General features: G+C 47.5%; 1 protein-coding gene across 4 annotated transcripts in view; it reads right to left on the bottom strand.

The window, feature by feature from the left end:
• Positions 1-10,646: 10,646 nt before the first annotated feature.
• The window catches only part of vti1a (vesicle transport through interaction with t-SNAREs 1A), a 105,319-nt gene continuing 92,442 nt past the window's right edge, over positions 10,647-23,523 (bottom strand). For all 4 annotated transcript variants that reach the window (XM_048986977.1, XM_048986975.1, XM_048986978.1 and 1 more), the window contains one exon: positions 10,647-11,553. Coding sequence is in view for 2 of the 4 variants with exons in the window: in XM_048986975.1 (XP_048842932.1) it covers positions 11,460-11,553 (94 nt within the window). In the remaining 2 variants the exon portion in view is untranslated. The remainder of the gene's footprint in view (positions 11,554-23,523) is intronic.

Below are 23,523 nucleotides of genomic sequence, written 5' to 3'. Positions count from 1 at the left end.
CTTGCTTATTGGGTGTGGTGCACTGGGTTCACTGCATTAGGTGAGATGTGGAGCAGAGGTCCCTTCAGACTCAACCACCCAAGTTGAAGGGGACTACAATGCACCGCAACCTGGTGCTCCATGGTGAAGGAACTGCAGCAGAGTTAAATCCTGAAAGTGACCTCCTATTGATCCATTCCAGTAAGTGACACAGGAGTTTCATTCCTGCAAGTTTAAAAGAAGAACAAGTGACTAAAGCACTGCTGAGAACAGGGACTGGTGACTGACTGGTGACTGAATGGGGAGAAACTCCTGTGCACAGCAGAGCGTACAGCAGTACGTCATGATTCGTAACTTTCTGCTCTGTGGTGACCTTCCACGGAGAACTAACCAAGCGACTAGTGATACCCAGGGTGAAACCAAACACCAACATATATCTGGGCCACAACCAATCCCTTGCGGGACACCTAAGAGTCCATAACATACTGGAGAAGGTTCAGGACAAAAACTTCTGCCCATGTTGTGCCATATGCCAGAAGTCGTCTCCCCTGGGTGCCGCTGCCAGTCCTGTGAATGCCACTGCTCATCAGTGAGGTGCCTTTTGAACAAGTTGGACATCGGAACCCTAACCCTAAGCATTGCTGATGTCAGCCAGGGGACATGGACATACTGTGGTACTGGTGGACTATGGTACACAACATCCTGAGGCCATGTCCTTGGTGATGGCCACTTCCAAAGAACCACAGACTCCCTATGGGCCTTCTTTCAGACCAGGACTCGTTTTTTGTATCATAGCTAATGGCAGATCTGTACAGATTACAACCTATGGGTTGGTGGGACATTTCAATCAAACCCTAAATAGAATGAATGTGGTAGATGAGGGTGGGTGCAACTGGGACTTAATGATCCCAGAGATGCTCCTTTTGCATCAATGACTCGCCAGAATTCCACAGGCTACACTCTCTTCAAGCTCCTTTGGGCAGACAAACACAAGCTACTTGATTTAGACTAAGAATAACAGGAACAACCAACGGTGCCTGTTTTGGTCTGTCATTGATCACATGCAGGAGATGCAAAAACACTGTGGTATCCAGGACTGCAAAAAAATACACTACCTACGGTCCTAGATTGGCAATGGCTTCCAGAAACCACAGAAGGAGGACACTGTCACCAAGGATGTCTCTAGTCAAAAAACTCAAGTACGCACCTTTCCTGGGACTGATGCGGTATTATCAGCAATATTCCCTGCTTTTCAGCCCTGGCTCCACCCACAGAAGCATTCCAGGGCCTGACAGCAAAGTCTGTCCTAAGGGCCCCTGACTGATGCATCCAGCATACACCTTGGCGTGGCATTGATGCAGAAATCTGAGGGGAAGGAACATCCGGTGCTGTACCCTGAGCCGGAAGGTACCACCTGCTGCCACTGAGCCCCACCTACAACAACCCCACTGCCTGTAGTCTAGTGGCTGTCACTGAAGTGATCGCTTACCATTATTTCTGGATCTTTCTGTTATAAATTTTACCTACCGATTGTCGTTTTTTCGAGCGACACACAGTCCTGCAGCTAATGAATTACCCCCTTTTCAGGATCGTTTCCTGATACAGGTCTAAACCTCTCCCTGATAAAGGTCTAAACCTGTCCACTTCAGCCAGCGGCCTACTCGTGCAAACTGTGTCACAGGTGTTACAGTGTCTCCAGGTGAGATGCTTATTCACCCACCATTGCCTGTATACTTTTATTTAACTTGACCCTGCACATCCTCATATTTGTGTGCATGTTCATGTGTTTCTGTGTGTCCTGGTATCTGTGTGCATGTTCATGTTTTTCTGTGTGTCCTGGTATCTGTGTGTATCTTCATGTGTTTCCGTGTGTCCTGGTATCTGTGTGTATGTTCATGTTTTTCTGTGTGTCCTGGTATCTGTGTGAATCTTCATGTGTTTCCGTGTGTCCTGGTATCTGTGTGCATCTTCATGCGTTTCTGTGTGTCCTGGTATCTGTGTGTATGTTCATGTGTTTCCGTGTGTCCTGGTATCTGTGTGCATGTTCATGTGTTTCCGTGTGTCCTGGTATCTGTGTGCATCTTCATGTTTTTCTGTGTGTCCTGGTATCTGTGTGCATCTTCACGTGTTTCTGTGTGTCCTGGTATCTGTGTGTATGTTCATGTGTTTCCGTGTGTCCTGGTATATGTTTGCATGTTCATGTGTTTCTGTGTGTCCTGGTATCTGTGTGTATGTTCATGTTTTTCTGTGTGTCCTGGTATCTGTGTGCATCTTCATGTGTTTCTGTGTGTCCTGGTATCTCTGTGTATGTTCATGTGTTTCCGTGTGTCCTAGCATCTGTGTGCATCTTCATGTTTTTCTGTGTGTCCTGGTATCTGTGTGTATGTTCATGTTTTTCTGTGTGTCCTGGTATCTGTGTGTATGTTCATGTTTTTCTGTGTGTCCTGGTATCTGTGTGTATGTTCATGTTTTTCTGTTTGTCCTGGTATATGTTTGCATGTTCATGTGTTTCTGTGTGTCCTGGTATCTGTGTCTATGTTCATGTTTTTCTGTGTGTCCTGGTATCTGTGTGTATGTTCATATGTTTCCGTGTGTCCTAGCATCTGTGTGCATCTTCATGTGTGTTCTGGTATCTGTGTGCATCTTCATGTGTTTCTGTGTGTCCTGGTATCTGTGTGCATCTTCATGTGTTTCTGTGTGTCCTGGAATCTGTGTGTATGTTCATGTGTTTCTGTGTGTCCTGGTATCTGTGTCTATGTTCATGTTTTTCTGTGTGTCCTGGTATCTGTGTGTATGTTCATATGTTTCCGTGTGTCCTAGCATCTGTGTGCATCTTCATGTGTGTTCTGGTATCTGTGTGCATCTTCATGTGTTTCTGTGTGTCCTGGTATCTGTGTGCATGTTCATGTGTTTCTGTGTGTCCTGGAATCTGTGTGTATGTTCATGTGTTTCTGTGTGTCCTGGTATCTCTGTCTATGTTCATGTGTTTCTGTGTGTCCTGGTATCTGTGTGCATGTTCATATGTTTCCGTGTGTCCTGGTATCTGTGTGTATGTTCATATGTTTCCGTGTGTCCTGGTATCTGTGTGCATCTTCATGTGTTTCTGTGTGTCCTGGTATCTCTGTGTATGTTCATGTGTTTCCGTGTGTCCTAGCATCTGTGTGCATCTTCATGTTTTTCTGTGTGTCCTGGTATCTGTGTGTATGTTCATGTTTTTCTGTGTGTCCTGGTATCTGTGTGTATGTTCATGTTTTTCTGTTTGTCCTGGTATATGTTTGCATGTTCATGTGTTTCTGTGTGTCCTGGTATCTGTGTCTATGTTCATGTTTTTCTGTGTGTCCTGGTATCTGTGTGTATGTTCATATGTTTCCGTGTGTCCTAGCATCTGTGTGCATCTTCATGTGTGTTCTGGTATCTGTGTGCATCTTCATGTGTTTCTGTGTGTCCTGGTATCTGTGTGCATGTTCATGTGTTTCTGTGTGTCCTGGAATCTGTGTGTATGTTCATGTGTTTCTGTGTGTCCTGGTATCTGTGTCTATGTTCATGTTTTTCTGTGTGTCCTGGTATCTGTGTGTATGTTCATATGTTTCCGTGTGTCCTAGCATCTGTGTGCATCTTCATGTGTGTTCTGGTATCTGTGTGCATCTTCATGTGTTTCTGTGTGTCCTGGTATCTGTGTGCATGTTCATGTGTTTCTGTGTGTCCTGGAATCTGTGTGTATGTTCATGTGTTTCTGTGTGTCCTGGTATCTCTGTCTATGTTCATGTGTTTCTGTGTGTCCTGGTATCTGTGTGCATGTTCATATGTTTCCGTGTGTCCTGGTATCTGTGTGTATGTTCATATGTTTCCGTGTGTCCTGGTATCTGTGTGCATGTTCATGTGTTTCTGTGTGTCCTGGTATCTGTGTGCATGTTCATGTGTTTCTGTGTGTCCTGGTATCTGTGTGCATGTTCATATGTTTCCGTGTGTCCTGGTATCTGTGTGTATGTTCATATGTTTCCGTGTGTCCTGGTATCTGTGTGCATCTTCATGTGTTTCCGTGTGTCCTGGTATCTGTGTGCATCTTCATGTGTTTCTGTGTGTCCTGGTATCTGTGTGCATCTTCATGTGTTTCCTTGTATGATTGTGTTTTCATGTGTCTCTGTGCCTGACAGCATATTTGTGTCTGTATTTGTGTCCACTTCCTGGTCGTGACTTTGTTTTAGTGCAAATGTATGTGTGTAGCCATGCATGTCCACTAAGAATAATGGAATTGCAGACTATGGAACTCAACTATTGACATATATGACTGGCCGTGTTGTGTGTGAGAATGAAGACTGATGCCATGCAGACAGTAAATTCAGTTATATTGCTTTCCCATATTTTTAAGGCAAATCGCATATTTACCCCGACGTTAGTCTGTTCACAGACTTGGGCAAAACCCTCTGGATGATTACCCATGTGTGTCAGGACAGTGTCGCTGAAATTGAACTTTGGTGTCTTTTCAATGGCAAATATGCTGAAGATCTAAGACTGTTATATAGGTGCCTGTGTGTTTGCGTGCTGTAGACCTGTGTACCTTTCACTGCTGTGTCCATGAGCTTCTCCGCTTGGGCCTCCACTCATCAGCGCCACCCTTCTCCGTCCTGATTAGGATTTCAGGGCTTGCCCCTGGGATCCGGCCGTCCGAACATATTTTATTTAACCGCTTTTCGGCTGCTGTGATCTGTAGCAGAATAACAATTTTAAGGGTCAAGGAGGGATTTCAATGTGAGGAAGATGGGCACAATTGTAGAATAAAAAAAAAACTCAAGTTCTTTTTAAAAATAAATGAGAAAATCGGTAATCCAAGAATCACTGCATGAGGAAAAAAATCGATCGGCTCTTGTCTATTCTCCAGGGCCATCTAAAAACCTTGAAATGAACAAAAGTTGTGTATTTTGTGGCTGGACTGTCTCTCGTACTGAAAGTTTGCTCTGAAACATAATTTTCCTTACAAATGCTAGTGAGCTACATGTGCCTGTATGTATGCATAGGGAGCTGCATCTGCCTGTATGTATGCATAGGGAGCTGCATCTGCCTGTATGTATGCATAGGGAGCTGCATCTGCCTGTATGTATGCTTAGATGGGGATGTTATCATGGCACCTCCCCCCCTGGACCAGAGGGCATCATCCCACCGACTCTACCCTCATTCATCCTGCTGACCTTATATGTATGCACAGCTACCCAGTGGGGTCCACCACCCACATTGCGTGAATCAAATTCCATTTCCTGGTTGGCCAAAAAATGCTTGCTGATTGGGTACTGCGTCATGAATATTTAACGGTCTCCTGAGTGGGATGATGACCCCATGGGGACTCCTAGAGTTTACCCTTTACAAAACAAAGCAGTGAAACAACGCAGAAGTTGTCTTCTGTTATCCTTACTCTTTTGTCATTTATAGCGAACGGTTCCGCTGCCCATCCTTTGGTGTGTTCCAGTGCGATCCCTCAGGCTGGGAACTTCAGTCACGCCATGGGAATATGGATGACCTGTTAAGCCGTGTCTCCTGCCATCAGGATCAGCTCCTCACCTTTGACGCTGGGTGACACAGTAACTCACGCGGACAGAAAGGAACCTCTTAAACAAGGAGGCGCTGTTGGCTGACATTTCCATCTTACCTGTAGCTTAGAACCACACAGAAGTAACCATCCGCCTTAGCAGAACAATATGCTGACAGAAGGCTTCTGCTGATGCAGGTGTGAGACCTGTACTCGGGATGGGATATCAGTGCCATTTGGGAAGCTGCAGGAGCTCACTGCAGAGAGCCTTTAGCACAGAGGACTGACGCTCCCAGAAAGATGAGTGAACAAAAATTTGAAGGGGAAAATACACATGTAATATAAATAAGAAATAAGGCCCGTAGTTTTCACTGAAATATGGTACCGTTTTTCAACCCTGTTTCCAAAAAAGCTGGGACGCAGTTTAAAATGTGAATAAAAACAGAATTCAAAGTTTTTCCAAAGGATATAAACCCATATTTAATTGGAAATAGAACAAAGACAACATATCAAATGTGGAAACTGAGAAATCTTATTGTTTTATGACAAATACATGCTTAATTTGCATTTGACGCAGGGGTGTCAAAAAAGTAGGGACAGGGGCATGTTTACCACTGAGTTGCATCGCGTCTACTTTTAACAAAACTCTGTAAATGTTTGGTAATGGCCAAGTCGCTGGACAATTGCTGGAGTTTTGAAAGTGAAATGTTGTCCCATTCTTGCCTGATATAGGTGTTCAACAGTTTGGAGTGTCCTTTGTTGTATTTTTCGTTTCATGATACGCCAAATGTTTTCAATGGGTTTTGAAGGCAGGACTGTCTAGCACCTGGTCAAGGCCTTCTCTGACAAAGATGTTCTCTGGATGGCAACATGTGTTACTCCTGTGTACATCATTCAGCATTGATGGAGCTGTCCCAGATGTGAAAGCTACCCAAGCCATGGGCACTAATGCACCCCCATACCATCATGGATGCTGGTTTTTGAACTGTCCTCTGATAACAAGCTGGATGGTCCCTTTTCTCTGTAGTCTGGAGGATACGGCGTCCATGATTTCCAAAAAGAATTCGAAATTTTGATTTGTCAAACCACAAGACACTTTTACATTTTGCCTCTGTCCGTCTTAAATGAACTTGGGCCAAGAGAAGTTGGTGGCAATTCTGGATCATGTTTAGATAGTTTCTTCATGCGTGGTAGATTTTCATCAGGTATTTTTGGATGCAACAAAGAAACTGAATTCTGGTTTTTGGGAGTGCCCCTGAGCCCATGCAGTGATTTCCACTATAGAATCATGTCTGTTTCTAATGCAGTGCCACCTGAGGATCTGAAAATCATAGTAAGACATGAAACGGTATGAAAATTTAATATCACGATAATTGTGACCAAAATTATCAGGATTATCTCAGTGTTGTTAAAATGGGCCTAAAATGTTTATAAGGTACTGATCCACAAGCAAGTAATTTCACCAAGTTTTACATTGAGAACCTCAAATAATTAGCAGCACGATACACTTTAAACACTATGATAATGCAGCAAATGAAATAAAACGATAACGAAACGATAAAACAAACACTGTGTATTCCAGTACCAAAAGTACAGCTCCTCGTGCAAGCTCCAAGTGAGCTGCCCCACCTAGGCCAGCGGCCGCCTCGTGCGAGCCCTAAGTGAGCTGCCCCACCTAGGCCAGCGGCCGCCTCGTGCGAGCCCTAAGTGAGCTGCCCCACCTAGGCCAGCGGCCGCCTCGTGCGAGCCCTAAGTGAGCTGCCCCACCTAGGCCAGCGGCCTCCTTGTGCGAGCTCTAAGTGAGCTGCCCCACCTAGGCCAGCGGCCTCCTCGTGCGAGCCCTAAGTGAGCTGCCCCACCTAGGCCAGCGGCCTCCTCGTGCGAGCCCTAAGTGAGCTGCCCCACCTAGGCCAGCGGCCTCCTCGTGCGAGCTCTAAGTGAGCTGCCCCACCTAGGCCAGCGGCCTCCTCGTGCAAGCCTTAAGTAAGCTGCCCCACCTAGGCCAGCGGCCTCCTCGTGCAAGCCCTAAGTAAGCTGCCCCACCTAGGCCAGCGGCCTCCTTGTGCAAGCCCTAAGTAAGCTGCCCCACCTAGGCCAGCGGCCTCCTTGTGCAAGCCCTAAGTAAGCTGCCCCACCTAGGCCAGCGGCCTCCTTGTGCAAGCCCTAAGTAAGCTGCCCCACCTAGGCCAGCGGCCTCCTTGTGCAAGCCTTAAGTAAGCTGTTCCACCTAGGGCAGGAGCCTCTTCGTGCATGTTCTAAGTGAGCTGCTCCACCTAGGCCTGCGGCAGCCTCCTCGTGCGAGCTCTAAGTGAGCTGCTCCACCTAGGCCTGCGGCCTCCTCGTGCGAGCCCTAAGTGAGCTGCCCCACCTAGGCCAGCGGCCTCCTCGTGCGAGCCCTAAGTGAGCTGCCCCACCTAGGCCAGCGGCCTCCTCGTGCGAGCTCTAAGTGAGCTGCCCCACCTAGGCCAGCGGCCTCCTCGTGCAAGCCTTAAGTAAGCTGCCCCACCTAGGCCAGCGGCCTCCTCGTGCAAGCCCTAAGTAAGCTGCCCCACCTAGGCCAGCGGCCTCCTTGTGCAAGCCCTAAGTAAGCTGCCCCACCTAGGCCAGTGGCCTCCTTGTGCAAGCCCTAAGTAAGCTGCCCCACCTAGGCCAGCGGCCTCCTTGTGCAAGCCCTAAGTAAGCTGCCCCACCTAGGCCAGCGGCCTCCTTGTGCAAGCCTTAAGTAAGCTGTTCCACCTAGGGCAGGAGCCTCTTCGTGCATGTTCTAAGTGAGCTGCTCCACCTAGGCCTGCGGCAGCCTCCTCGTGCGAGCTCTAAGTGAGCTGCTCCACCTAGGCCTGCGGCAGCCTCCTCGTGCGAGCTCTAAGTGAGCTGCTCCACCTAGGCCTGCGGCAGCCTCCTCGTGCGAGCTCTAAGCGAGCTGCTCCACCTAGGCCAGTGGCCTCCTCGTGCGAGCTCTTGGTGAGCTGCTCATCCTAGGCCAGCAGCCTCCTCGTGTAAGCTCTACCTGAGCTGCTCCGCCTAGGCCAGCGGCCTTCTTATGTGAATTCTGGGTGCACTTATGATGGTTCACGCATTGCTGCAAAGTTGTGTTTTCAGCTTTTTCGGTGTCAGCCAATCACCATGAAGAAAAGTAATGTGATGCTATAAGAGGCCATCCATTGCACCAGTCAGATGGCAGAGAGAGGCAGGGACCACACTGTATTGACTATCTGATGTACTTTGCTCGTCAGGGGTAGCAGACGAAGCCAGTGCGCGGAGGTGAACTGCACTACCTGGAGGTCACAGTGCACCAGAAGGCAGAGCTGCCGTCCACTGCCCACGCTGTGGCCATGTCTACGAGGAGCTTGCTCTTGCTCTTTGAGAAGCTCGACAAGCCCAGGAAAATCTACCTTCAGTTCTGATCCAAAACCCGTCAGTCACTAACGCTTTCTGCAACGTCCTCACTGCCATAGCCCCACTCCTGGCCAGGCTGCCCATTAGGGGTGTGTGCATGCGCCCGGCGTGGGCGCGGAGCACTGGCAGTCCAAGTCACTTTTAGGGGTTACAACATCAAGCTTAATTAAATATTAAAGTGTGACTGTAGCTGCTGCTATTGTGGCCCCTCGGAATAAGATATAACCTATTTTTGACAAGTTTTCATCTTCTTCCGTGGAAGACACTACATGAAACCAAATCAGTGGCAGGGAGGAGGGTAATGAATAATCTATTCCTTATTCTGGAAGGGAGGGAGACAGACTCCTAGCAGATGATAGCAGGAGGCCGCCAAGCTACCGTGCGACATGGCGAATGTTTAAATAATAAAAAGGAATATAAACAAATCATTACCCCCCCACGCTGTTTTTTTAAATTCAATATCTTAATGAACATAATAGCCAGGACTAATAATGAAAGAAAATATAAACATCTAAATGGGCACGAGTTGTCGGCGATGCTCAATTATTCCCTTGTCAAGTTTTTATTTTTTAATGAGGCCCTCTGGGACTGACGTCTGTCAGTCAGCCGTGACTTTCTGACACCATTACAACTTCAAATACAAAGCAGCCATGCAGCCTTTCTGAGACTGCAGGAATGAAACCATCTGACAGGTTGGGAGAAAAAAGTATAGTACAGAAACACACACACACACACACACACACACACACACACACACACACACACACACACACACACACACACACAGACACACATACAGACACACAAACGCAGTCCCACACATACAGAAACACATACACACACACACACACACACACAGAAACACAGACATACAGACACACACACAGAAACGCACACACAGACACACACACAAACGCAGTCACACACATACAGATACATACACACACCAGACATACAGAACTAAACATGCATGCACACACACACACACAGACGCACACACACACACAGACACACAAATGCAGTCACACACATACAGAAACACAGACACACACCAGACACACAGACAAATACAAACACAGCTTCACACCGACAGACTGTGAGAGGCACACAGACATGGCAGAAAGGCACAGATGCAGAGATACAGGCAGAAGCAGCCCATCATTCCCTGTGCCGTCTGCAGAGAGCAGTCGCTCGGGTCATTATCTGATGAGGTTTGTCAAACCGCTTGGGCTCTCTTTCCCTTCTTCTCCTCCTCCTGCTTCTTCTTCCCTTCTTCATTATTCCTCATCTTAATGATAACTCTCGACGGGTTAGCCCCACATGGGACGGACAGAGCTGCACAATTTTGTTGCCCATTAATTTGGCCCTTTGAAGGCGGTGACTGTGAAGCAGCAGCACCAGCAGCACCGGCAGCCCCCCGCCAGGCAGCTTCCAAAACCAGCCGCTCCTCTTGCCCTTAAACAGAATACCAAATGGAGCTGGTCGCCGTGGCACCGCTGGGCCCCGATGTTACAGCGTCCTCCGCTGAAGCGCGTCCCTGAGTGTCCGCAGACAGCGGCCCCGCTCGTGCAAGGCTCCCTGGGCGCCCCCCGGAGGCGAGGGCACCACCGGCCTACACCGAAGGGTTTGTTTTGCTGCTCTGTGCCGCCTGCTCTCGCAGTTTTCTCTCGCAGTTATGCCAGCAAGCTCATCATCATCACCCGCCCACGATATTCCAGCTTTTGGGTGATTGAAAGGAGATCTCTTAGGGTTTATAGTTTCAATCATTTTATTTGAAGTTTTTCTGCAACCTACTCATCAAAACGACAAGCAACATTTTGACTTATTAGTGACACCTGAAGATAGAAGAACGGGAGCAGAAACACACAGAACCGAGGCTGGTGTGGCGTGAGGGCAGTCAGGCGCCTCTGTGGGGGAACCTGCCCCAAGTTGTCCTGCTTGCTGGGCCAGAGGCAGCAGCAGATGCAGCAGCGTGCTCAGCGTGCAGCGCGGGGTTATGCACCTGCTGCCACCTCAGGCTACACTCAGGTTCACCAGCACCCACCTTCAGAGGCGACGTGACCCTAGGCGGCCCCCCGCTGCCGCACACGGCCCCGGGAGGGCAGAACCCAAACTCGGACCAAATCAGAGACATATGCTTTGTTTGTCTCTCTCCTCACGCAAACATTGTAAGAAAATTCACAAAATTCACAAAAACTGAGAGAGACAACAAAGTGAAGCAGGACAGAGTTTGCACATAAAAACAGTAACTCCCATATTCCACAATCCGCCCCCCCCCCCCACCTCAAACAAGCATAATAATGTACAGAGAGCCAATGTGCCATAGCAAAGAGGTAATTCTTCTGAATTAGGGCTATAGGGAGCTTCCATGCAAAGACGTGAACAATAAGATGAACAGCCGGGAATAAAAGGCCTGGGATGGTGACCTCTGCACCTTAAGCCCAGACCGAATGTGTGCTTGGGGGGAAGGGGACATGATTCATGTGACCGCTTTGTCCTAATTAGTCCCGCCAATACTTCTGTCTCCATCAATCATATGGGAGAGGGTGGAGGGTGGGGGCAGTCACTGCCCTCTGAAGTTGAAATACACAGCCAAAACAATGGTGAGGAGAATGACGGCCCCCAAGACGAAGATCAGGATACGGTTCTGAATGACCCTGTGGAAGAGACAGAGAAGAGATATGACCATGAGGCTGAGGTCTGGGCCATGTGTCGTGACCATGAGGCTGAGGTCTGGGCCATGTGTCGTGACCATGAGGCTGAGGTCTGGGCCATGTGTCGTGACCATGAGGCTGAGGTCTGGGCCATGTGTCGTGACCATGAGGCTGAGGTCTGGGCCATGTGTTGTGACCATGAGGCTGAGGTCTGGGCCATGTGTCGTGACCATGAGGCTGAGGTCTGGACCACATGCCGTGACCATAGGGTTGAGGTTTCGACCATGTGTCACAATCATCAGGTCGAGATCTGGACCACATGTTGTGAGGTCTAGACCATGTGTCACAACCACGAGGTCGAAGTCTGGACCACGTGTCATGACCACGAGGCTGAGGTCTGGACCACGTGTCTTGATCATGAGGGAGTGGTGTGAAGCACGAACCAAGGCTGAAGGTTTCCCGGTTGTGTTCCCTGATGCCTCCTGAATGTGGCGTGTTAGCTGTGGATGTGTGTTTTTAGTCCTGAGTAATATCAGTTATGAATATTGCTTGATGCAGAGTGTAACCTCAACACACAAACCTTCTTACTGTGTGTCTGTTTACCTGCACCAAAAAATACAAGGTACAGCTATAAATAAGAGACCTGAAATGAGAAAATTCTAGCGCAGCACTTTTTACTGCGGGCTCAGGCTGAGCATCTGATAAATCCAGCTCGCGAGCTCAGATCATCCACTCAGGACCCTCTGACCTTCCAGTGACATCATTCCATTCTACTCAGTACCTTCTGTCTTGAAAATCACCTCCCTCAGCCTTGTGTACCCCAGCATTATTCAGATCTACCTACACACTAACAGAACGCTTACCTCTGAAAAACATACTTCCCACTTTAATACCTCAGATGTTCTACTGTTTGCTCTTCATCCACCTGTAACTTACTGAGGATGGTGTCGGAGTTAAAGCGGAAATGCGACCCAGAAGGACATGCAGGGGGTGCTTAACAAACTTCTGATCATCATGGACAATGACAGTCACCCCCTGCATAGCACATTCTCCAGGCAGAGGAGTCTGTTTAGTGGCAGGACTACAGTCACTGTCCTGCTTGACTGGCAGACTGAGGAAGTCCTTTGTCCTCCAAACAGCTCTACAAAAAGCTCCACAACAGGCTCTACAACAGGAGCTACAACAGGCTCTACAACAGGAGCTACAACACATCATGGAGTGAAATTGACCTTTAGGCATGAGGCTGCCTCTGCGTTCCCACCATGCCAACCCCCCCCCCCCCCCATAAACTACCAATGTGCATTTCCATACCATGTACAGTCATTTTACTTTTTATATTTATATATATTTAACAGATTTTATAGAGTAAGTGTATTTTATCGAGTATATATATTTATGCATATTATAAATATTTTTATATTTTATACATATTACATATATATATTCACATTTGATATCATGTATGTTTATATATTTATATAATATAGTATAGAGATTATATATTTCATAAATGATAGACAGGCAAACAGACAGATTGATATATCCTACGCACATGCAAATGTGGTAAATACAAACCTGCACAGGCACAGCTACAAACATACACAGAGACATGAACATGTACAGGCACAGCTACAAACATACACAGAGACATGAACATGTACAGGCACAGCTACAAACATACAGAGACATGAACATGTACAGGCACAGCTACAAACATACACAGAGACATGAACATGTACAGGCACAGCTACAAACATACAGAGACATGAACATGTACAGGCACAGCTACAAACATACACAGAGACATGAACCTGCACAGGCACAGACTACGGTCAATTTAGAGACTCAAGCCATGGAGCTGTGGGAGGAAACACATGCAAACGCTGAGACACCATGCAGAACCACAGCCCTGGAGTTATGAAGTCAAGCACACGACCCCCGATAAAAGGAGAGAAAGCAGCAGCACTGCTGCCCAGCGAGCTGCTCTGATCAGGCCGATAGGGTCACATGACCAGCGCCCAACCCCAAGCGGGAGGTGAACGACCTTCCATTCATCATGCACACATGCAAAACCCCGAGGCTGGCGTCCACATCTATGTCCTGCTCCATGACACTGCCTAAGCAGGCTTTATGAAGGGACAGATAGACGTGTCTCTCCGTGTGTTTAATATATGTACATGTGCCAGGCTACACTCATATTTACTGTTATGGAGTTTTGTCTGTTTTAGGCACGGTTATAAAAGTGACGGATGAAATGAACAGACATTTGAATGAAATGAACAGTTCATGCATGTCTGACTTCATTGCCACTCAACATGACTCTCGATTAAACCCAAAAACACACCAGTGACTACAATAGACAGAGTCACACACAGGAGCATGGAGGCAGCGTGTGAACAGAACCATGGGACACGAGACAAGCAACTGCTCCTCTACAGAGGGCAACCTTTCTGTGGTCTCAGACAAGCACTTCATTAAGATGTGCTTCTATGGTTCTGCTTGTAGTTCTACTCTGTCGTTCGTTAAGTGCTCCAGTCTGCTGGAAAAAAATGACAGTACACAGCAACAAAGAAATAAAGGGAAATGCACTTTTTGTGATGCCTGTCACAGACATAGCAGGTCTACTCAACGTGACGCATGTCACAGACGGAGCAGGCCTACCTAAGGTGACGCATGTCACAGATGGAGCAGGCCTACCTAAGGTGATGCATGTCACAGACGGAGCAGGCCTACTCAATGTGATGCATGTCACAGACGGAGCAGGCCTACCTAAGGTGATGCATGTCACAGACGGAGCAGGCCTACCTAAGGTGATGCATGTCACAGACGGAGCAGGCCTACCTAAGGTGATGCATGTCACAGACGGAGCAGGCCTACCTAAGGTGATGCATGTCACAGACGGAGCAGGCCTACCTAAGGTGATGCATGTCACAGACGGAGCAGGCCTACTCAATGTGATGCATGTCACAGACGGAGCAGGCCTACCTAAGGTTATGCATGTCACGGAGCTGGTCTACTCAACATGATGTTTGTTGCATATGGCGTACACATACCCAACGTGATGCATGTTGCAGATGGCGTAGGCCTACCCAACGTGATGTATGTTGCAGATGGCGTAGGCCTACCCAACGTGATGCATGTTGCAGATGATGTAGGCCTACCCAACGTGATGCATGTTGCAGATGGCGCAGGCCTACCCAACGTGATGCATGTTGCAGATGGCGTAGGTCTACCCAATGTGATGCATGTTGCAGATGGCGCAGGCCTACCCAACGTGATGCATGTTGCAGATGGCGTAGGTCTACCCAACGTGATGCATGTTGCAGATGGTGCAGGCCTACCCAACATGGTACTACACTAAATACTTTCAAGCAGAGTACATGTCCAGCCCTTGTAAAAGGTACAGTGAAGGATGGAGGGTATAAACTAATCTCAGGGATCAGCCTCAATGCTAGCATAATTCATACCTACCACTCCACTGGGACACTGAGTTAGGATCATTTTTGAATAGTATAAGTGAATTAAATGTAGAAACAACCACCAAAGTACAAGCTGTGGTTCATATTCCCAAGTCCACATCTTGTTGGAGGAGGATGGAGACTCAGCGAATCACAAGCACACTCACACGCACATAGAGTGACATAGATTACAGAAGCAGGGGCGTGTGACTGACTGCTGCCATGGGGAGTGTTGAGCAGGCTTCTGAAAGTTGGCCTGCAGGTTTATGACTGCATGCCTGTACACGTGTGCAGAGGCAAGTGCATGTGGGAAAGAGAGAGTGACTGTAAACCTGCTGAACACGGATAAAAGAGCAGAGAGAAGGCAAAAAAGCAGCCAGAGAAAGTGCGTTTAACAGGGGAGGTGGTGGAAAAAATTCCTCTGAGACAGATAAAAATAATGAGGACTTTTCTGTCAGGAAAGATTTACAAAATCGTACCAGTGTTATTAAAATTTAAAATCTTTTTTTTTTCCTCTGCAGTTCTTCTGCAGCCCTTATTAGCAGATTAATGAGGACTGGGAGACACCTTCACAATGTGAGGGCTTGTTGTGCAAAATAAACTCAAGCCCTTCTTCTCCAGGGCTGAAGGTGGGAGACGTGTGAGTGAGCGCATCCAGGCAGAGACACACGGTCGCAGACATGCACACACATGCTCAGGCATGCACACACATGGAGACGCACACAAATACATGGCCCCACACACACACATGCACACACACACAAGCTGCAGCTTCTTTATGGAAAAAAAACCAAACAAGTTCCACATTTTTTTTTCTCTGACTGGGCAATAAAACTAAATAAAAATCAACTGCAGCAGTGAATGGGCTGGCAGCTGGAACGAGCTGCCTCAGACATCAACATGCTCCCTAACACTTTGACTGATGGACAACATGTGATCCATACACACATTGGGGCTTGATTTATCTGCATGAGAGCCAATGTTTTCTTTCTGTGTGTAATGTTAAAGCTAACCAAAATGAATTTTCCATCAAACTCCTCCTTGCTGCAGAACGTAACATGTAGCTGTCAGAAAGAGCACTTCTCTTCCTGGATGAGCTCCTTGGCAGTCACTGATGAAGGACTGGGCATTCAGAGAAGCCATCAGAGGTATGATTACCTACTGAGGAATCAATTACTCAGAGCCAGGAGGCCAAATGCATTTCTTCACTTCTCATCTGAGGGCTGGGATTTTGTTATTCCAGCAAAGGCTGCGGGCATGAATAGCTTTACATGCATGACTCTGGGAGTCCTGCATTCTACATGTTACTGCTGGACAGGAAAGGAAGCCCAGGGAGGGAGGAAGGAAGGAGGGCAGACATTTCAGTGCCTCCCATAAATTATACAGTCCAGACACTGGACCATGGGGTTGTAAGCAGATTTATGCAGTCCTCGGGTGGCATGTGTGAGCTACCCAAAGGGCCCAGATCACGCACCGCTAGAGCAAACAAGCCACGTTTTCTGTCTGCAAGCACATGTGTGTGAGATGTGGGTCATCTGATCATGCACACAAAACAACCAGCTTCATGGTAAAAACACAAATACTATACAAATACATCTGGACGTCCGATACCACTACAGGTGACAGCTGCTAAGAATCACCTGAAGAGGCAAGGTGTTCACTTACACCACCTGAAGGTGTGTGTGAGCGTGTGAGGGACGGACGGCCCTTTATGTCCAGAACCTCACACCTGCTCTCACCTCTGAAAATCAGCCACCATTCCCAGCTACATGAACACATTTAGTCACAGTTTGGAATCACTTCTGTTGCAGGTGGAATGAGAGCTCAGGACTTGGCTCACCATTAAACAAACAGTGTAGACCAGAGAATGCACAGAGCACAATGGAGCAGGTGAAAAGCTGTATGCAGCAATGATGATGTAGGCATGTGATTCAGAATACGATGCTGCATGCAGAAGGTGAACTAACTATGCATGAAACAGGTATACGAATTTGGGATATGATGACACATGGTGCAGGTAGACTGACTATGCATCAAGTGGGCATGCAGTACAAGATATGTTGTTGCTTGGAGCAGGTGAACTGACCATGCGTCAACCAGGCATAAAAATTTGGCATTTTCTGCTGCACGGAGCCGGTAGACGGAAGATAGGTTAAGCGGGCATGCAATTTAGAATACGATGTTGCATAGAGAAGGTGGACTGACCATTTGGCAAGTGGTCAGGCAATGTGGGATACACTGCATGGAGCAGGTACTCTGAAGATGTGTGAAGCAGGCATGCAAATTCAATATATGCCGATGCATAATGTAGACTGAGCATTTGGCAAGCGGGCATGCAATTCAGAATATGATGCTATATGAAGTACAGGGTCTGACTTTTTGTTAAGTGAGCATATGAATTTGGGATGCAATGTCACATGGAGAAGGTAGACTGACCATTTGGCAGGTGGTGATGGAATTAGGGATTCGATGCCGCAAGGAGTAGTTGGACTGACCATGCATCAAGTAGGCATTCAAATTTGGGATGCATGGGGATGCAGGTGACGTAAGATGTCTTTCGTGGGCATGCAATTTGGAACTGATGATGCATGAAGAAGGTGGACTGACCATTTGTCAAGTGGGCATGCAAACTCATAATATGATGTTGCATGAAGCATGTAGACTGATTGTGTGTCAAGTGGGCATGCAATTTGAAATATGTTGCGTATGGAGTAGGTGAGTTGGCCATTTGTCAAATAAGCACGCAAACTTGAGATATGAGGCCAAACGACTCAAGCAGGCATGCGAATTTGGGATATAATGACAGGTGAAGAAGGCTGACCATGCATAATGCAGACATCTGAGTCTGGGATTTGTTGCTGCATTGAGCAGGTGAACTGAAAACGTATCAAGTGGGCAGGCGAATTCTGGATATGAAGTCGCATGGAGGTCTGTTTGTCAAGTGGGCATGCAATTCGGCATACAGTGCTGCATTGAACAGGTAGACAGATCATGTGTGAAACAGGCAAGGAATCTGAGAGATGCCACATGGAATAGGTGGACTCACCATGCAGCACGTGATCTTGCAAATTTTCTGCATGGAGTAGGTGGACTGAAGATGCATTAAGTAAGCATGTGAATTCAGGATATGACACCGGAGGAACAGAGGATGATACGGAGCACGAATGGACACGAAGTATGGAGATGATGATGTGGAGAGGAGGGTGCAGACGAGAATTATGTGCACAGTGGAAGATGCAGAGAGGGAGTGGACTCAGTAAGAAAGCTGACACACTCCGTACAGCAGGAAGAGCCTTAAAAAGCAAGAGGTGAGGAGGAAAGCAAGTAAACAAACAAACATTTTTATCTGAAACATGTGGAACTGAGTGGGATAAGCGGCGAGCAGCATACAGTCTGTACGTGTCAGAGGCCGCACAGCAAAGAGGGGAGCGGGAGCACCAACAAGCAGGGCTCACTCTACAACTTCATACATTTTTTATATGGCAGCTAACAATCCAGCTAGCAGCCTAGAGTGGGACTGGGACCTTCAGCAGAGGCAGTGTGGGGGAAGGGGGATTGGGGCAGAACAGAACGCGCACACACACACACACACACACACACACACACACACACACACACACACACACACACACGCACACGCACACAGACACAAACACACGCACGCACAGACACAAACACACGCACGCACACACACGCACACACAGACACAAACACACGCACGCACACACACACACGCACGCACATGCGTGTGTCTGTGTGTGTGTGTGCGCCGACACACAGATACACACTGAAACGCAAACACACACGTGCAAATGCAAACACATGCATGCATACTCAAACACACAGGCATATGCAAACACACACACACACACACACACACACACACACACACACGCGCATGCACACAGACACACACACACACACACACACACAGACATCATATTCAATTACTTTATGGGATTTTCAACAACTTTAGCCTGCAGCAGCACTCCAGTTGCGCAGCGCCTCCAATCTGCAGGGTACAAGTAGCTTCTTAGCATTCAGCTTTTACACAAACACACAGACACGCTCTTGCACCCATCTCGAAATAAATTAATAACCAAAACAAACCCTGAACACGTCATTGTCCTGTCCGGTGATGCTGATGACCTGGAGTGTCCTTGCATGTGAACCCTTTAAGACACAGCTGTAAACTCTCTAAGTAGAGCTCAAAGCTGGCTGCCGTTTTACACCTAAAATGGTGACGTCACAGACCATCATTTTCATCTGTTGAAATGTCCAGAAATGATGGTAGCATAGAAGAAGCAGTACTTCAACATTTTCTGCTAGAATTCAGTAAAAATTTGCAATTAAACAGTAATTACTTTATACGCACTTGAAGTCCTGCGATACTATTCTGATTCTGATCTGACGCCAGTGTTTTTCTCCAGTCCCAGTCCTACTAGGCAGGTCTTTAATCCAGTTGAGCATTTAATTAGTTGTGTGTCAGCTGAAAAATCATTGCAGTTTTCGGCATTAAACCTAGATGTTAGTGATAATTGCAAGTGAAGAAATGACTAGGTTCCAACTATCTTTGTCCTGTAAATTACAGAGTTCATTCATCAATTAATCTATGGTTCATTATTTGTAGGTTTGGAGTAATTATCTAAATGATTTTGTAAATTAAAATTAATTAGCAAATACAATTGTGTTTGTTGAAGTTTAACGTGATAAAATGACGGCAAAATATTTTATTACTTTACAATGCAGAAATGTGCATAATAATATTTTAACGTTAACTTACTTGTTAACAAATAAAAAAATTATAACAAGCTCTCAAATAATGTGCTTAACTAACAGCTCAAATGAAGTGAATTGAAAGCTGAATGTGAATTTCATGCCAGCGTATGGAGGGGCGCATAAGGAGCCAGGCCGGGCCAGCGCTGCTTTGGCTGCTCTCCCCGCAAAGGAACAGCACACTTCTGCACATGCTTCATCTCAGTACCTGGGAAACGGAACAGCAGGTATCGTAGCCAACGACCCATTGGAGTCTTTGGGCCTCAGAGAGCAGGAACACAGAAGGAGCTTCTGTCAAGCCCGGGCCCAACATGTCCATGGGCAACTGTTCATATGTTAAAGAAACGACCTGAACCAAAAGCTATGCAGGCAGCGTGACGAGCAGCAGTTCTGCATCACATAGCCGGCTGAAATGACGAAACAACTCAGAATCCACAAATCCTCAAAATGAAGAGCAACATGATTGTCCAGCTCTGAAATTTCATTCAAGATCATAATTCTTCAGCTATGTTTTGCCCATTTGCATTTAGCAGGAAAGGAGAGCTGCATCTAAACATGCCCCGGGGATTGATTTACACTGTCCAGGTACATGTGAGTGAGTCAGAGCTCCGTTTGTGAGGCACTCAAAGGCTCACTGTCAAGGTACATGTGAGTGAGTCAGAGCTCCGTTTGTGAGGCACTCAGAGGCTCACTGTCAAGGTACATGTGAGTGAGTCAGAGCTCCGTTTGTGAGGCACTCAGAGGCTCACTGTCCAGGTACATGTGAGTGAGTCAGAGCTCCGTTTGTGAGGCACTCAGAGGCTCACTGTCCAGGTACATGTGAGTGAGTCAGAGCCCCGTTTGTGAGGCACTCAGAGGCTCACTGTCCAGGTACATGTGAATGAATGAGAGCTGTCCAGGCCACTGTAATCAGCTATGGAGGCAGTTTGTCAGACTGTGACGTAAGATTACATTATGCATTCATTTGATCTATATCAGCTGTTAACAGTTCGTGGGTGTCCACAAAGAGGGGGAGTGCCCTCGTTAGGCAAGTAGTAAAGGCAAAGGGACTGTAGAATTAGGGTGTGGTGGAGCTGAGCCACTGACTGCATTACTGCTGGAGAATGTAATTGCTGTCCATAGTAATATCCCACTGCTCACCTGCTCTCCTTCCCTGCTAACACCCCCCTCCCCCAACTTAAAATTCCTAGCTATCTGGAGTGTCATTCCACACTGCTGCTTTTGACACTACAAGTGAGGTTTTAGTCTCCCTAAATTATCCATGTGGCAGCATTAAAATTGCAGGCTGCACCACCCCCTACTCCCCACCACCCCACAGCGGACCCTGAGCGGGACACTCAGCACCGAGGCTGCTGGGGCTTCCTACTCCGCCATCGACGGGAGAAGGCCGTACCAGTATCACCCTTATCGACTTGTTGCTCCTCCTCCATTTGGTTAGTGTCCCTGGGGGCTGTAGTCGATAGACTCTGTGCTGTGTCTGACTAATAAACCGCCCAACCCCTGGGGGGGCAGACTGGAAAAGACACCGGAAAATCTATGTCAGTGGAGTGCTGGGGGGTCTGAGACTAACTGCACTGACAGCCGCACAAATTAACTGGTGATAATACCCCTTCTGCCCCCACCCAGAATCACCTGGAGCGCCCGTCTGTCTCTGTGCCACACAGACCATGTAGCTAGAGAAATAAAATCCTACTTTTTCAATTTTAATTTCCTCAAATGAATAAGGTTTGATTCCATAATTACTGCCTAGTGTTTAGAAACGCTACACTACAGTGGCATTCACACCCTCTGGAGCGTAATGCGATGCTGGTTTTGACTAGACTGTACATGATAGCTACAGAATCAAGAATCAAGTTCTAGAGGCAGGGACATGGGTGTGCCTACAAAACACAGAAAAGATACCATCTTTGAGCATGAACACACATGCAAAGCAATGGTAATGTGTTGGAGCAAATGTACGTGTAACTGAAATGGGAGGTACATGTCAGACACAAACACCGGCATCCCTGGTAGAATCCATCAGCATTACAGACGACTGCAGAGCCTTGAAAGGCAGGAAAATAACCCAGAATGAGAGGATGCAGACACCCAAGCAATAATGCCAGTGCAGCACAGAAAGCAGCTGAGATACCCTTCATGTGCGAACCACTGCCACTGAGTCTGTGACTTTATACACTTTAGGACAAGGCTATCATCATCCTCACACATCATCAGATTCTCACCAGCAGCTCATTAATAAAGGTGTCCTCATCCAGCTGGAGGAATGCGTCTGGAGACAGCATGGTGTTCCATCACAGCCTCTGTGTGGCCCACCCTGCCTGACAGTCCCAGCCCTTCACTAATGCACAGGGGTGGAGCACACATTCACTTTCAATTGTACCCAGTCAGGAAGGCAGCCTCTGATAGGTCTAGAATGGCAAACCTGTTCCGCCTCCCCATCAGGCGACAGGCTCGTTTTCCAATCACTGTCTCGATGACAGGCACCCAGCCGCTTTATGACCTCAACTCCCTGCCTCCATGCCATTGCCACCTAACAGACGTGTGGCTCTCTGATCAAACAGGAAAACAGACTCTGGGTCCCTGAACGGCCAACCAGCAGCAGTAAACAATGTGCCCCTTAAATATCACACATATGCAAAATGCTTCTGCCTGCCGCTGATGCTGTTCCCAAGCCAGCAATGGTGTCTCTGACCCAAAGAGCAGCAATTAGCAAGCCAAGGCTGAGATTTTGGAGATAATGAGCTCTTCTACATGCTAGACGGATGCCTTGTCCTGCTGATTCACCTGACAACCTCAGTGTTAAGATACACGTGATTTCAACTACAAACTACATCTGTGGCCGTTTGTTAAGTGTACCATCTACAAACTATTGCTGTAGATGAGGCAGACAGGTAGAAGTCCTGAGGAAAGCAGAAAGAGAGACCCTAACGCTCACAAAACCACAGCTTGGCAGATAAAAGAATGAAACATTTACTTAATCTTAAGCCTCCCTATGCAAAACATTGGAGTCTAACAGCATCATGGTGACTGGAAGCAGTGCGGTTTTCCCTGAAAACCTCTGTGGCGCGAGGGGCTGTGACACCACGGCCAGCGACACACATGCATGCACATGAATCGCAAAGGCCTCCGCAAAGCTCTGCTCATCCACTTTTGCAAAACTAAGTAAGCAATCAAAAAGTCTGCTTTACTTCAATGGAATACCTATGTGTTATGAAATAAAACAACATTTTAAAATGGGAGTAGAAAAACCTCAAAGAGTGCTAAGAGATGTAGACGAGGCAGGCAAAGCAGCAGCGATTCCTAGAGACACAGGCGGCATTAACACACGCTGACAGGTCACTTCTCTCAAACCTCTAAAAATTACTGTGGAAACCAGTGTTTGCTAAGAAGTGGACAGCTAACATCCAGCATGCATGCCAATAGAAGGGCCCACAGTATCTGGACGCTCTGGGCAGCAAGAAGCCCCTCTCCGCAGTGCTTAGACCGGCAGCTTAGCAGGCGCAGGGGTGAGGACTGCCTAAGAGGCTGATTCGGGTACTTGGCTAACCAGCTGACCCTGCTGTCAAAGAGGGCTTTGTGAGCACGCTCTGGCCACCTGCCAATCAGATCCTCTCGCTGTCTGTCGCCAGGAAGAAAACGGTGCCCGTGGTATGCGTGTCATGCCAGGGAGTGCAGACAGCGTGGCTGCCGGCCGAGCCCAACCTGTCTCAGCCAGGCTCGAAATATGCTGAGGGAAAAT

This window comes from Brienomyrus brachyistius, chromosome 20 (genome assembly GCF_023856365.1).
Source record: "Brienomyrus brachyistius isolate T26 chromosome 20, BBRACH_0.4, whole genome shotgun sequence".
NCBI classification, from domain to species: domain Eukaryota; kingdom Metazoa; phylum Chordata; class Actinopteri; order Osteoglossiformes; family Mormyridae; genus Brienomyrus; species Brienomyrus brachyistius.
Note: the sequence above shows the minus strand (reverse complement) of the source record. Positions and strands in the feature narration are given on the sequence as shown.